This window comes from Schistocerca nitens, chromosome 5 (genome assembly GCF_023898315.1).
Source record: "Schistocerca nitens isolate TAMUIC-IGC-003100 chromosome 5, iqSchNite1.1, whole genome shotgun sequence".
NCBI classification, from domain to species: domain Eukaryota; kingdom Metazoa; phylum Arthropoda; class Insecta; order Orthoptera; family Acrididae; genus Schistocerca; species Schistocerca nitens.
Window position 1 is genome coordinate 401,965,266 of NC_064618.1, and position 14,961 is coordinate 401,980,226.

The 14,961-nt window shown below is 43.3% G+C and overlaps 1 protein-coding gene across 1 annotated transcript; it reads right to left on the bottom strand.

The window, feature by feature from the left end:
• Window positions 1-936: 936 nt before the first annotated feature.
• LOC126260495 (uncharacterized) lies at window positions 937-14,721 on the bottom strand. Its single transcript, XM_049957824.1, has 4 exons — window positions 14,458-14,721; window positions 8,824-8,894; window positions 5,620-5,717; window positions 937-2,932 (listed from the first exon to the last, which is right to left on the bottom strand). The coding sequence occupies exons 1-4, from the start codon at window positions 14,719-14,721 to the stop codon at window positions 1,344-1,346; spliced, it is 2,022 nt and encodes a 673-aa protein (XP_049813781.1). The 3' UTR covers window positions 937-1,343.
• Between the last annotated feature and the right edge of the window lie 240 nt (window positions 14,722-14,961).

The following is a 14,961-nucleotide window of genomic DNA, read 5'->3' on the forward strand; positions in this document are numbered from 1 at the left end:
TCATTGCTCAGACAGAACTGCAGTTGTCTTTATAACCTTGAATATTGGAAATGAATTTATAAAACACAGCGAACTCGCGTTTTAGAAAATATCTTGTCACGAAATAACTTTTTCATTATTATCACCATGATCATGATTATCGTAACCATCACCATCACCATTGTCATCATCAGCTATGTGGTTTACAACGGTGCATTAAGCTTGCCTCAAATCTTTTCCATGCATTAAAACCTTCAACTATGTATTTTTTTTGATGTATGATTTCAGAAATCTATTGTTGTGAAGTTCGTTGCACATTTCACGCCACAGTCTACGCAGTATTCCAAATGTGCAGGAAATTTTCATCATCAAAAACTGACCGGAAAGAGGAAGAGAGGTGGTCACGTACAGTTTCTGATCGTTAGACGTTCTGCAAAAGTACGAAGTTAACTAGAATTCTCTACGCTGTAGGAATAAAATCTGTTCTCTTGCATCTGAAAGTTTATGGACAAAAATCATATACGCAACAGGATATGTTCAGATTCTCACTATCCAATCAGTTGCTTACATACCTTGCTGACCTCTGGCGTCATCACAGCACCATGGTATCTGAACTAAGTTTTATGATACTGGAATCACTGACATAATTAGGAAATTGAAGTACTGTTATGTTCGTGACCATCATATTCTTCGGTGCCAGTACTAATTCACGAACGCAACATACCTTTTAGCAAGCCTACGCAGTGTATAATATGTAAAAAGACAAAAATATTACGAGTTACAATTTTCAAGTTTATTATACAACGTACAAAATCAACAACATAACAATGTACAAATATAAACATCAATATTAACAATCAGTCATACAAAGCACGCGTGCTCATTTGTCCATATCACACTATTTGGCTGCACGTGAACACACGCAGTTTATATTAAATAACATACTCTAGTAGCTTTGGGATATTTCTGTACAAAAGTTCAGTACATTAGTACATTAAAACATAAAAGGCTATATAGCTGAATGGTACGACGACGGCCTCTCTTCACTGTGCTTCCTTTTCTGATCCAGCGTCTCTCCTATGGCAGACCACAAAAATTGTACTGAAATGTTTTCACCCTCAGATCTGTTCCCAGATTACAAGGGCTTAACACGATCCGTCGGCTATACATCATCTTCGCATTCGGCTCAGACTAGGGAGAAATGGTTCTTGGCCAATGGCAGACGACTGTCAGCGATAATGACAAGATGGTGATCATTTTTTACACTAGTTGCAACTCTTCTTCCCTCGTATGGGGTACAGAGAATTAGTAATATTTTAAACTTGACAGCTGTTGTTTCCCTGGTGGATTGGTTAGATCGATTGTCACGCCCTAGGGAATTGGAAGCCCCCGGATCTGCTTTCTTGTTTTCGCTGCGTCGGCTGAGGAGCCTGCTGTTTCACTTGCTGTGGCTGCTGCTGTTGCGAGCCCGTCACTGCCTTGTCCTTTCTATCCCAGTCCTCATGATGAGGCGGATGAGGCTCTGGCAGTACAATCCACTCATGGATCCATACAGGCTTCCATACTTTCTTCCACGCAGGCACCCAGATTTTCTTCCACGCTGGGACCCAGATCTTCTTCCACGCCTCCTTCCATTCGAGCTTCTTCGATGGGACCCAGATCTGCTTCTTGTCTGGCCGCCATATTTGTTTCCATTCCTCCTTCCAGACGAGTTTCTTTGATGGTACCCATATCTGTTTCTTACCCGGTTTCCATATCTTTATCCATTCGGGCTTCCAGACCAACTTCTTTGACGGCACCCAGATCTGTTTCTTCTCTGTTCTCCAAATTTGCTTCCATTCCTCTTTCCAGACCAGCTTTTTGGAAGGAAGCCAGACTTGCTTTTTCCCCGGTTTCCAGTATTTCACCCAGATTGGCTTCCATATGAGCTTCTTCTTCCATAGTCCATGGGATGTATATTCCCAGCCATGTTCATCTGTTCCATGAGATTTCTCTCCTGGAACATACACCTTAATCAACTTAGGGATCCATACTTTCTTCCAGGCCTCTACTTTTATGTGTTTCCAGGCAGGTATTTGTATCGGTTTCCACACTGGTTTCCAAACTTTCTTCCAGTCAGGAACTTGAATATCTTTCCATCCTGGCACCTGTGTTGGTACCCAGATCGGTTTCCATACTTTCTTCCAGGCTGGAACTTTGATCTCTTTCCATGCTGGCACCTGTGTGGGGACCCAGACTGGTTTCCATACCTTCTTCCAGTCTGGGACCTTGATCTCCTTCCAGGCAGGCACTTGAATTTCTTTCCACACAGGTTTCCAGTACTTCTTCCACGCAGGTTTCCATATTTGTTTCTTACCCGTCTTCCACACTTTCTGCCAGTCTGGTTTCCAGATAAGCTTCTTCTTCCAGTAACCATGAGGTGTAGGCTTCTCATGAACATGTTCCGCACCTCCTGCCGAATACCCTCCTCCTATCGCCGCACCTCCACCGATGCCGCCCCCAGCAGATGGTCCGTGGTGATCGCCACCACCTCCTACATCTCCACCGCCATATCCTCCACCTCCACCAAGGTCACCACCTCCGAATCCACCGCTACCGCCGTAGCCTCCATGGTCTCCTCCAAAGCCTGCTCCGCCACCACCGCCTCCACCGAGCCCACCGCCTCCACCACCGAAGTCTCCATGGCCACCTCCATAACCACCTCCTCCACCACCACCTAAATCTCCGTGACCGCCTCCATAGCCGCCTCCTCCACCTCCACCGCCGCCGAAGTCACCAAGGCCGCCTCCATAGCCAGCTCCTCCGCTTCCGTAGCCGCCACCACCGCCGAAGTCTCCATGTCCACCACCGAGGTCTGCTCCTCCTGCACTACCTCCGAAGCCTCCACCGCCACCGTAGCCTGCTTGGCCTCCTCCTACGTCACCGCCCCCGTATCCTCCAACATCGCCGACGGCTGGTGCCCCATAAGACCCACTTAAGTCAGCACCTCCTCCAGAATGACCGCCGAAACCGCCGCCGCCGCCTCCTCCACCGCCTCCTCCATCTCCATAGCTGTATCCTCCACCTACGTCACCTCCGCCACTGCTGCCGAAACCGCCACCTAAGTCACCACCTGTTAAAAGAAATTTAAATCAATGCTTATGGAATATTCCGTCGGTTCTTGGAAAGAAAGCATATTATAAACTTAAATGACAGCATTAATTTTTCACAGTAATATTTAATAGCTCCTTATGAACTGGCTTTCGACATCTTTGCTCACCGTCAGATAACTTAATACTAAACAGATAGTCCACACAATTTCAGCGAGAGTTCACATTGTACAAAGAGTGTTATAGGAAGATATGTGACATGACTATATCGATACAAAATACGAATATAAAGTTATTCACAAAGAGACTCTAAACAAATAAATCTTATATTGCACTGTATTCAGATATTAATGTATATGAATGTATAAGCGAAATAAGTTTTACAAGTGACTAATGGCGTAGACAACTGTGTTATAAGGACAGTTTGGAGATGGTTGTGATGAACAGGTCGAAGAAAGGAGGGGGAGGGAGGAGCGAGGAGATTTTGAAAATGAATTGTAAATAATTAAAGAAATAGCATACAACATAGTCCTTCCCTAACTGACAACATAGTCAGCAGTAAGAAGAGACAGAGGATAACAGCTGTTGTTTATCCTTCTCAGACGGCACAAAACTACACCGATAACAAATGGCCCCCATGGTACTGTGAGTTGGACTTCTCGGTACTCGTCAGGAAACTAAAATCCAGGAAATATACTAAAGATTTTTACAGTAGGAATACTGTTGCCCACTTTCGGCTCAACAGTAGAGATAAGATTCCACGCTTGGAACAGAGTGGAATTTATAGAATTTCCAGCAACCTTTGTGAGAAATAGTATGCAGACCAATCAGGTAGGGCTATCTGACTGGGCATGAAAGGAGTTGGAGACAGAAAACGTAAAGTTTCCACGTTTGCTGAACATGCTTTGAATGAGTATCATTTATATGATATTAAATATGCCATCCATAGATGAATTAACGGCTAAAAACTAACATTACTCGAAATTCTGGCCATCAATGAACACCAATCAAAGAATCCTGATTTGGTTCTTCATGACCAAACACAGTTCCATCACTCAGCCTTACTTAACTAGTTATTATTTCTCTCACCATTAGATAATAAGCGTGTTACAACTGATCGACACCCACATTCCATAGACGCCTTTCCCCCTTCGACACCTCGTCAAATTCTCCAGTTTGTCCATATGACATAGTAGTCTGTGCCATTACTCACTTGTAAAACATATTTGGCTTATACATTCATTTATTTTTAATATTAGATATTTTTAATATTGGAATATATTGTAACATAACATTTATTTTTTCAGAGTCTCCTTCGTCATTTCATTATGATTGTGTTTTGTATCGATATAATCATAAAGTGTCACATATCTTTGTACGACAATCTTTGTACAGCTATGAACTCTCGCTGACATTGTGTGAACTTATGTGTTTAGTATTAAGTTATCCGGTCGTTTTAGTGTATATGCACCTAATCTCAAATGTGTTTCATGGATTGCAAGTGTTTCACTGGCCCAGCCAGTCGCACCCTACCAGAGATAACAGAGTGACAATTTTTGCTCTGTGATCCAGAGCAATCAATTGCGTACACACAATGGACTTTGATTTACACACCCTATTTGGTGATGATGATTCTGGCGGATATCAGCTTTTATTTGAGGCATTCGATTCTATTTTACTGAGTTTTAGTTGTAATCGATTGAAAGTGGAGAGTTTTCTACATAGTTTCTCAAAGCACTTCATCCTTGGTCATTGAATGACGGTAGTCCAATATATTTCATTAGGCAAATACACATGTGAAATATGAGACAAACAGATCACTCTTGGAATGAAAATTGCTACATACATGATTTTCAATATGTTTTTTTCATAACGAGCGAAAATTCCATTTTCGACATTAGGCTTCTTTCGTTGACTTCCTGTCTATCATTGAAGACCAATGCTGGAATGAATGATGAACATATCTCGAAAATAATGAGTATGCAGGAATGTAACTGCAGCCCAGAGACTGTTCTAGGCTTCGAAGAGTCTTTCGATAATCTTAGTATAAATACGACTGGATATGAACGATTATTCTGGAATGCATCCATTCTCCATAATTGTAGAATGAAGGCTTTCACGACCGGGTGACATGGCTGTTGATATACTTTCCGGGATGTGATGTCGTGGTCCAAGAACTTTTCTGCTCCTTACGTTTCGTCCAGAACTGCGCTGGACTTCCTCAGAGGCGCTGCTCCAGTCGGCAAGACTCAGCGGAGCAGCGCCTCTGAGGAAGTCCAGCGCAGTTCTGGACGAAACGTAAGGAGCAGAAAAGTTCTTGGACCACGACCTCACATCCCGGAAAGTATATCAACAGCCATTCTCCATAAGCCCGGAGCGGAACTATATGTAAGAATATTGAAAAGTATCTACAGTTATTACATTTGAGATTGGTTTTCGGATACCTTTGACGACATATTTCTGGATATTGTGGAAGGTTTAACAATAACTAGGTTATAGTTCGCTAAGCAAGTAATTAGAGAATGAGTTGAAGCAACCATAGCGCGCTTACCTCCACCTCCGTAGCCTCCTCCGCCTCCTCCAAAACCGCTGCCCCCGAAAGACCCTCCACCATCGTAGTCGCCTCTCCTCTGGATAGCAACAGAGGACCTGTAAAAGGCGCAGTACTATAGAGAAGCGCTCCAAGCTCTTTATTACTGCAAATCTCTCTAACATCGGACCGTCCTTCACGTTGACAAATGATTAATTTAACTACAGTACATGAATTGTGCTAACTATATACCATTTTGATTATATAAGCAGAAAAAATTATTCCAGAAATTAATTTTTCGCTATTACTCTTATTCTTCACACAGACGTGATTGTAGTCCTTAGCCATACAAGCAAACAAAATACACTGAGGATAAAAGAGAGATCTTTGATTAACCATCGAATTGTCCACCAGAACATGCAGTACTTAAGCAAGCGACGGGAAAGTCAGTATTCAAGTATGAAAAAACGACAAACTATATATCCATAACAGCTGGAGACGGAAAAAAAATCTTTTGTTAAGTATCTTTCGTTACCATGTTGAAACTGAAAACACACTTGCTCTAATGCTATACATTATGTTAAAGTATGGGTTTAAGTAACACAATAAAAAGTATCGTGTCATGTTTGATGACACACATTTTTGATCAACGTAGGTATAGCTGCTGTAATTGTTGTCAAATGTTTTTGGGAAGCAATACAATGGCTGTGGCTAAGCCATGTCTCCGCTATATCCTTTCTTTCAGGAGTGCTAGTTCTGCAAGGTTCGCAGGAGAGCTTCTGTAAAGTTTGGAAGGTAGGAGACGAGATACTGGCAGAAGTAAAGCTGTGTTACCGGGCGTGAGTCGTGCTTCGGTAGCTCAGATGGTAGAGCACTTGCCCGCGAAAGGCAAAGGTCCCGAGTTCGAGTCTCGGTCGGGCACACAGTTTTAATCTGCCAGGAAGTTTCAGATCAGCGCACACTCCGCTGCAGAGTGAAAATCTCATTCTGAATACAATGAACATCAGTACCAATATTCAACTAAGAAAGCAAATCCTATTATATTTATTTCTGAAATAGAAAATGAAGAGGGTAGGAGATGAACTGTTACTTCAAAGCCTGCGTAATGGTTTACTGTAGTACTTATAGTGCATTATGAGTTATTCGATGGTTCAACAAAAAATATAACACGAAATTGATACGAATTACTTAATTGGGGGTAACTATGAACATAGGTGAAATATATAAATAAAATCCATGTTCAATGGGAAACTTAGCTATAGTTTGAGACAGTCTGAGCCGAACTGTTCTAGAGTCAGAAGACATCCTTCGATAAAGTAAATGGCTGAGTGTTTTCTATATCTTTTTTCATTTAATACTATTCGACGTATGCAGATGAAATATATACAATTACTTTTTTTCTACGCTGTCTGCGAGGACCCGTTATGTTATTACTTTCGCTGTGGATTACGCAGTATAAGATACTGGAGGGGACGTTTTTGTGCTCTTAATTAGTCAGAGATGACACTCTACAAGAGCTAACATTGCCGCTTACAAGATGGCTTGTGTATTTTAGTGTCAATTGAACGATTGTTTCGACACGTCTTGGGTGTATTACGCTAGCATGTCTTAAATATTGTGATGCTGTAATCTACGAGGTTCGTTAGATAAAAAATGCAACACTTTTTTCTCAAAGCAGGAACGTTTTATTGATAATTTAAATACACGATATTGGTACCCACTGCTTTGGATATGAATCCCTATCTTTCGATCTAAGGTATTAGCAATTCATTGGCCTTATAACACCTTAATATGAGACCCTGTATGACGTCATTGTACCACCCCAATGGTTTGCGTCTCAGGCAAGTTCTTGTTGCGTCAATAACGTCCCAATCATTGCTGTGTGCTTCTCTCAAGATCCACCCTTTAGTGGGGTAAAAGAGATGGAAAACAGAAGGTACGAGGTCTGGGCTGTACGACAGATGAGGAAAACCAGTCTACTGAAGTTTTGTGGTCTCCTTGTGGGTGCGCAGATTTGTGTGTGTGTGGCCTTGCGTTATCGGGTAAAAAGAGAAGTGCGTTCACATTTCTGTGACCACCAAAACGCTATGATCATATCGTCAGATTCTTAAGAACCACACAATACACTTTGGAGTTGATCGTTTGGCCACGAGGAATGGCATGGAACAGAACAGCCCCTCCAGATTTCCAGACGTTAGAAGTCATGATTTTACCAGCTGAAGATGCTGTTTTGAACTTCTTCTTCGAAGGGGGCGTTGCGAGGTGCACTCAATTGTTTGTAATTTTGTTTCAAGCTTAAAGCGCTGAATTCATGTTTCATCGCCTGTGACAATGTTTGGCCAAAAGTCCTCACCATCAGCCACATAACGGGCAAGCAGTTCGGCACAGATGTTCCGTCTTTCCTCTTTAGGCCCCTCGGTTAGGCTTTGAGGATCGCTAGAACCCAACAGGTACAAACCTTCGTATGCACTAACTCGTGAACAGGTGTGCGACCACCACCAACATAGGCGTTACGCCAAGCACAGCGCTGCTTGATTGTTGTTCGTCAATCACTTCGCATGAGAGTGTCCGCACGTTGCAACACTGCAGGCGACACAGCTGAGTGCGGCCAGCCTGCGCGAGGGAGACCAGCCAGATTTTTTAATCCTTATTCTGTTGACGACAGACGAGTCTCCTAGCAATTGTCGTACTTTTATTCAGTGTCCGATATACGTAGACATTCCATAAATGCCTGTGAGTATTCGTGATCGTCTTGTTTATCCACCAAAATAAATTGAATAGCTGCTCTTTGCTTGGAACGCACCTGAGCTACAGACGCCATTTTGATGACTGGTTATGGCGCTGCCATCTAGCGAGAGTTATGGGAAATATAAGAGATGATTGTGGAATGTAGAAGGACGTCGTAAACAAAATTACAATTTTTTAAATCAAAATTGACCAAGAAACTGAAACTGGCCAAGATAAAAAGATGTGTTGCATCACTTCCTGAACTCCAGCATTACATCGTGGAGAAAAATGTTGGTTTGCTCTCGATTATAAGGATAGTTTTCAAAATACTGGAGTGTCTGAGAGAATTTCCGTTGTGGACAGCGTTAGTTGGGGCAGTTAAGAACGTCAGAAATGGGTAATCAGAGTCAGTGTCACCAGAGTTACGGTCCACGTTCGTCGTGCTGCGGTCTTGCGTCGTCCCCAGTCAGCAGTCAGCGGCCGCCGCGCCGTACTTACGTATTGGCTGATCCGCCGATGGCTCGCGCCCTCGTCAGCGCTACCTGCAGCAGTAGTGCCACGAGAACAACCTGTAACACCAAAAATGGACACTTTTAGTCAGGAGAAGGCGACCGTGTTTTAACGATAAATTACTAGTATCACACTGACAATAACACAAGTTTGGGCACTCAACCTGCTCTCGAAATTCCAAGTGAAATGGCAAAACGAACTACTTATTTCTTGCACACATGTCTTAAAACAATATGTGCCATTTTAATGGATATCCATTTCTTACAAACTTTGTTTAAGGAAAGATGGGGGAGCCAAACAGTTGCCTGTTACTCGTAACAAGCTGATAAGAAGATATAACGCGAATAGTTGCTCTCGTCAAGGAATTAAGGAGGAATACACAGAGCAAATATTTTAGTGACGGCGGATTACAATTATGTGGATCATATGAGGCATGTTAAAACAGTGCACGGGACCGGGAAACCATCTCAGGCTGTAATTTCTCAACTGAGGTAAGAGCTCAAGCTTCACGAACTAAACTGCAAGTATTTTCGTATATGGGCTTCTGTGGTGATAGACGGGTAAGAGGAGAGCTACTGGAGAGTCGAGAGGCATCTGGAAGGTCTAATCATGAGTACACTCCCCACGATAGTCGGATTTTTTGGATCTACTCTCGTTCCAACACACCATACTAACTTGCACTTAGTGTAAGTAGGAATACTCTGTGGTAATGAACCGTTCAGTTGTTGTCGGCTATATCCCGTAATTATTTCTTAAGTAATACTATAAAATAAATTCTCCCTCTGCGGTAATGCACGTCCAGTTGATGTCGGCTGTAACCCGTTAGTATTTCTTAAGTAATACTGTGAAAGAAATTCTCCCAGAAGGTCGGCTTTCCAGCAACAAAGAGCCAAATGTACTTGCAAGAAGGTCATGTCCTCCGCCGAATATTTGTTTACATAACTAAGGAAGGTAATACAACCCCTGTGAATGCTGATCCGAGAACTCGCTTGACCAAACCACCTGGGAAAATCCTGTTGCCCTGAACATCAAGAACAGGGGAAGACAGGCAATTACTAGCATGTCGAACCTTATACGAACTCCGCTGTGTGGAGCAAGAGGCCATGCATCGCTTTAAACACCAGAACATCTGTAAAACCAATGTGGCAAATGTATCCAAGAGAATCTCGGGTAAACCTGTAAAAGAAATGTAGGTGCATGATAAAGGCTTCGAAATTGTAATGCTACATGTCTCAACGGGAATTTTACAATTAGGTTTTCCTTTTATAGCGAAGTACTACAACATATACAGAATAAAATCCTGCAAATAACATGATTGGGATGACATTATGAAAAGCATAGAAAACAGTAAATATTACAGTTATTCCAAGTTCGCACGAGTTCTAAACAGACAAACTGGAAAGAACAGACATCGAAGCAAACATCCGTTTACATTACGATAGATCATAGTACACCAAGTACAAAGAATATCATTCAGTAACTGTAAATAGTACATGAGAACAGTAGGACTGATCCCACGCCAACTTTATGACCGATCACCTCGAAATCGCCAAGAATTTTAACGAAATGTAGCTTCAGTAGTCTTTAATATCTAGGAGTTTGCTATTTGCTCTTACGGTTAGCGAATTCACTTCTCCTGTAATTTTATTTGCCTACAGGCGTGTGGTCGAAAAGCAAATAGTAGTTTTTCCTGAGCTGACAAATCGTCAAAATTTGTGTGAGAACATTCAAGAATTTACACCTAGGCATTTTAAAACATGATTCATCTTATGACTGATGCGGTTTGGGAAGACAATAGGAAATATTTAACACGGTCGGAGCTTTTCCTTTGCGTTTCCATAGAAACGAATGTATGCAGACATATATTTTATGTGCTGCAGTGTTATGAGAACAGGAGAAAACGTTTTACCACTTTAGTTCTGGATTTTTTTTTGCTGCTGTGAGAGGAAGGTCGGTGAAGCCAAGAACTTCTGTGCTCTCTTCTACGGCGAGTCCTAATTGACCTCCAGCGCAGGTAAGTACACTTCATTACATCCCAGTTACGCTGCGAGGCAGATTTCTCTCATTTGCAAGTCTTACTTTCAATTCCTCTTTTTCCGTCTGTAAATCTGCTTAGAAAGTTGAAAGGAGACCAATCCGTATTTCCACAAATCCGTAACGGCACTTATCTTCACACGTGAAAAGAAATCTTGGTCCCGGTGGACGCAAGTCGCGGTACGACTGCAGCCGAGCAGTTGTAAAATCATTCGCGAGTCCACTACTCTTATAACTGGAAGTGGCATTAAACGCCCAGTACCTTTTAGAGGAACGTCGGAGGAAAAATTTCCCAGGATAAACAGCCTTGGAAAAAATAAGCTATCTTCCTGTCCCGAGGAGAGGAAAACCAACAAAACCATAAATAACGCGTCACTATTGACGAATATCGAGGCTCGTCCCAAATGGAAAAGTTAAAATATTTATTTTCTACAATGTCCATGCTGTAGATGAAAGAAAGAGAAACACCTTGTGGTAACACATCTACAATCATATAATTTTCTTTTGTTCGTATTCTACCGAGTGTCATGGTTGTAGCGGTCAGTATAGGATGGTTTCCGAGATAAAAGCTTGTCAGTGTCTATTATCATTATCAAATGTCCTTAACTTGATATTTATTTCTGTATGTTAGTTTTTATTCTTCCTTCGATGCCTTCTATAAAAGTGAGTGGCAATGAGTGTACTGTTATCGAGGAGGAAGTTTATTGATCAGATAGCAAGCGCTGCTGGCCAAGAATATTTCAAGTGATACTACAGATCAGTGTAGTGAATTATAAAGTGGATCTTCTTAGTTTCACACAAACACAAATGTTTCATAAATAATAATCTTTTACTCGATTGGCAGATGACAACCCCCTCTCAGGAAGAAGCTTGAGTTAGATGCTGTAACTGATGCCTCGCTGCCAGTGGCCTACTTCTCTGGATGTGAGATACTATTCTTAATGTAAGATAGTACTTTACACGTTATATTTAAACTAAAATTACTCCTAGAATGAAATTTTCACTCTACAGCGGAGTGTGCGCTGATATGAAACTTCCTAGCAGATTAAAACTGTGTGCCGGACCGAGGCAAAGGTCCCGAGTTCGAGTCTCGGTCCGGCACACAGTTTTAATCTGCCAGGAAGTTTAAAATTACTCCGTCCACCTATAATTTCTTTGAATAAAGTACAAAAACGCCGATGCGCTAAGCGCTGTTTACAAGATTGAGTCAAATGACACTTAACCTTGTTCTGAAATATTATTTTTATACTACTGTGACGCCAGTTATTATCGGTTTGTACCATTGCTTGTCACTGATGTCGAATCAGTGTCAATGAAAGGGTCGTCAGTGGCGATTCGCTGTGCACGTATAGCAGTTGAGGCGTGAAAGATTTCTTCTGCATTCTGATCGCAATGACCTCATTTCTCCTGAGTATATCCTTGAGGTGTTTGCTTTGCATGTAGCCTACTGCATTAATAACTGGTCTACTAACATGGGAAGATAGATTAAGTCCTGATTTATTGAAGCTACGCCTTGTTATATGAATGTTTATGACCCAACAATAAACTTATTACTCAGTCTGTCCTTAAACAGTAAGAAAAGAAGCAATCAAATTAAAACTCACTTACAATAAACTGTGCAACTTAAAATTGGCAGATACAGCTTATGTAAGAGGGGATTAAAAAAACTATCCGATAGAACGCCGTAAAGTTCAGAATCGATATGCCAACCAGGCAAAGTCGCCATGAGCACTGAATTAATCATCCACCAAAGCGCCATGTTGAAGATATGAGTATACGTTTCGTAAACCACCGTGTACTGCTGCGTGAAGAATTTCGCAAGTGCCTGCTACACATCCCCGTCCGACAGGAACCATCGACGCTTCAAAGACTTTTTTAAGGGACCGAAGGCGTGATAATCGCCTGGGAAGAGCTCAGGCCTATTGCGCGGATGCTCGAGTGTCTCCCGCTTGAGTTGGCGTAACTTCTGCGTTACGATATTTGCGATATTGGGACGTTCGTTATCATGAAGCGGCAGCACCCCTTGGCACACCATTCTACACTGAAGATAGGCGACAGTCATGATACCCCATACACTTTCTTTGTCATCTGATGGATGTCTACCGGGGTTTGTCCTTCGGCAGCCAAGAAAAGAATGACAGCACTTTGGTCTTGTTTGGACGCATTTAGTATTAATGTTGCCGTAGTTCAGGTTTCCACGTTTACCGCACGCACGTCGCAAAGACATGAATGCCACACTAATTCCCTGCCTTCATACCAGTTCTTACACACTGAGGTGATATGCGTGGGATGATATGCATATATAAAGATGGCGATACTATCGTGTACACAAGATATAAAAAGGCAGTGCATTGGCGGCGCTGTCATTTGTACTCAGGCGATTCATGTGAAAAGGTTTCCGGCATGATTGTGGACACACGACGCGAATTAACAAACTTTGAACGCAGAGGGCTTGTTAGAGCTAGATGTACGGGACATTCCTTTTCGGAAATCGTTAGGAATTCAGTAATCCGAGACCCACAAAGTCAAGAGTGTGCCAAGAATACAAAATTTTAGGCATCAATTCTCACCTCGGACAACGTAGTGGTCGACGGCCTTCACTTAACGACCGAGAGCAGAGGCGTTTGTGTGGACTTGTCAGTGCTCACAGACGAGCAACACTGTGAGAGATAACGGCAAAAAATCAACGTGTGACGTTCGATGAACGTATCCGTTAGGACAGTGCTGCGATATGGGGCGTTAATGGGCTATGGCAGCAGACGACCGATGCGAGTGCTTTGCTGAGAACACGACGTCGTTTGCAGTGCCTCCACTGCCTCTCTTGGGCTCGTGACCACGTCGGTTGGACCCTAGACGACTGGAAAGTCGTGGTCTGGTCGAATGAGTCCCGATTTCAGTAAGAGCTGATCGTAGAGTTTGACTGTGGAACAGACCCCACGAAGTCTCGGACGCAAGTTGTCGACAAAGCACTGCGCAAGCTGGTAGTGGGCTGTGCTTACATCAAATGGATTGAGTTCTCTGCTCCAACTGAACTAATCATCGACTGCAAATGGTTATGTTAGGTTACTTGGAGACCAGTTGCACCCATTCATGGATATATGTTCCCACACAACGACGTAATTTTTATGGACGACAAAGCGCCATGTCACTGGGCCACAGTTTTTCACGACTGTTTTGAAAAACATTCTGTACAATTCGAGCGAATGATTTGGCCACTCGCTTTTTTCTTCCAGTGGAGCGGCACCACAAGGGCGTACAGGCCCTCCCAGTAAGGTGGTGTAAGGCCATCACACTGAACGGAGATTATGTTGAAAAATAGGGTTTTGTAGAGTGGGAAATAATATGGTGTCTTGGAATGGTGAATAAAATCAACCTGCTTTGAGGAAAACAAAAGAAAAGTTGCATTACTTATTGAACGGTCCTCGTAAGACTCCTTTCGAGTATCTTTGCCTGCTGTCAAGACCTGCACCACTAAATATTATGTGTCATCTGGAATGTGAAGCGAGTTGTAGCAGGTAGATCCGCTGCGGCTTCTCCACCGCACTGGGAGCCCCCCGCGGCGCTCCTGTGGCGGGCGGCTAGAGTTACGGCCGCTGGCTGCTCCCGCAGCGCCCACGACGCCCACCGCACTTGGCGCCTCTGCTTTCTCCGCCTCCCAGGCCTTATAGGCGGGCGTACGCGGCGGCTGGAGAAAGTGGCTCGCACCCCGGCCGGAGAAAGTCCCCTGGACCGGTCTGCTCCCAGGGTGGGCGCCGCGGCGGCTGCCGGCGCGAAGCTCACGGTCAAGGGCGGCGGCGTGGCGGGGGCTGGCGGCAAAGCGGGCTGCCTTTTCCCCGCATCTGCCCCTCTCATCTTTCCGCCAACGTAGCGGGAAAGCGCCGCTACCGCACACGGTTTCGCTCGTATCTAGATGATACAGGGGAGATTCGTCTGTGTTCATCTCCTGTTCTGTAGAAAGCATGCGTCGCTTCGTTCCTGGCGTCACAAGGAGTAGGATTTTGTCACCAAGGAACTGGAAGTTTTGCTCGGAAAAGTACAGTCAATTTCTATGTATCTTCCACACACTATTATTATATGCAGCAAAGTTATAGT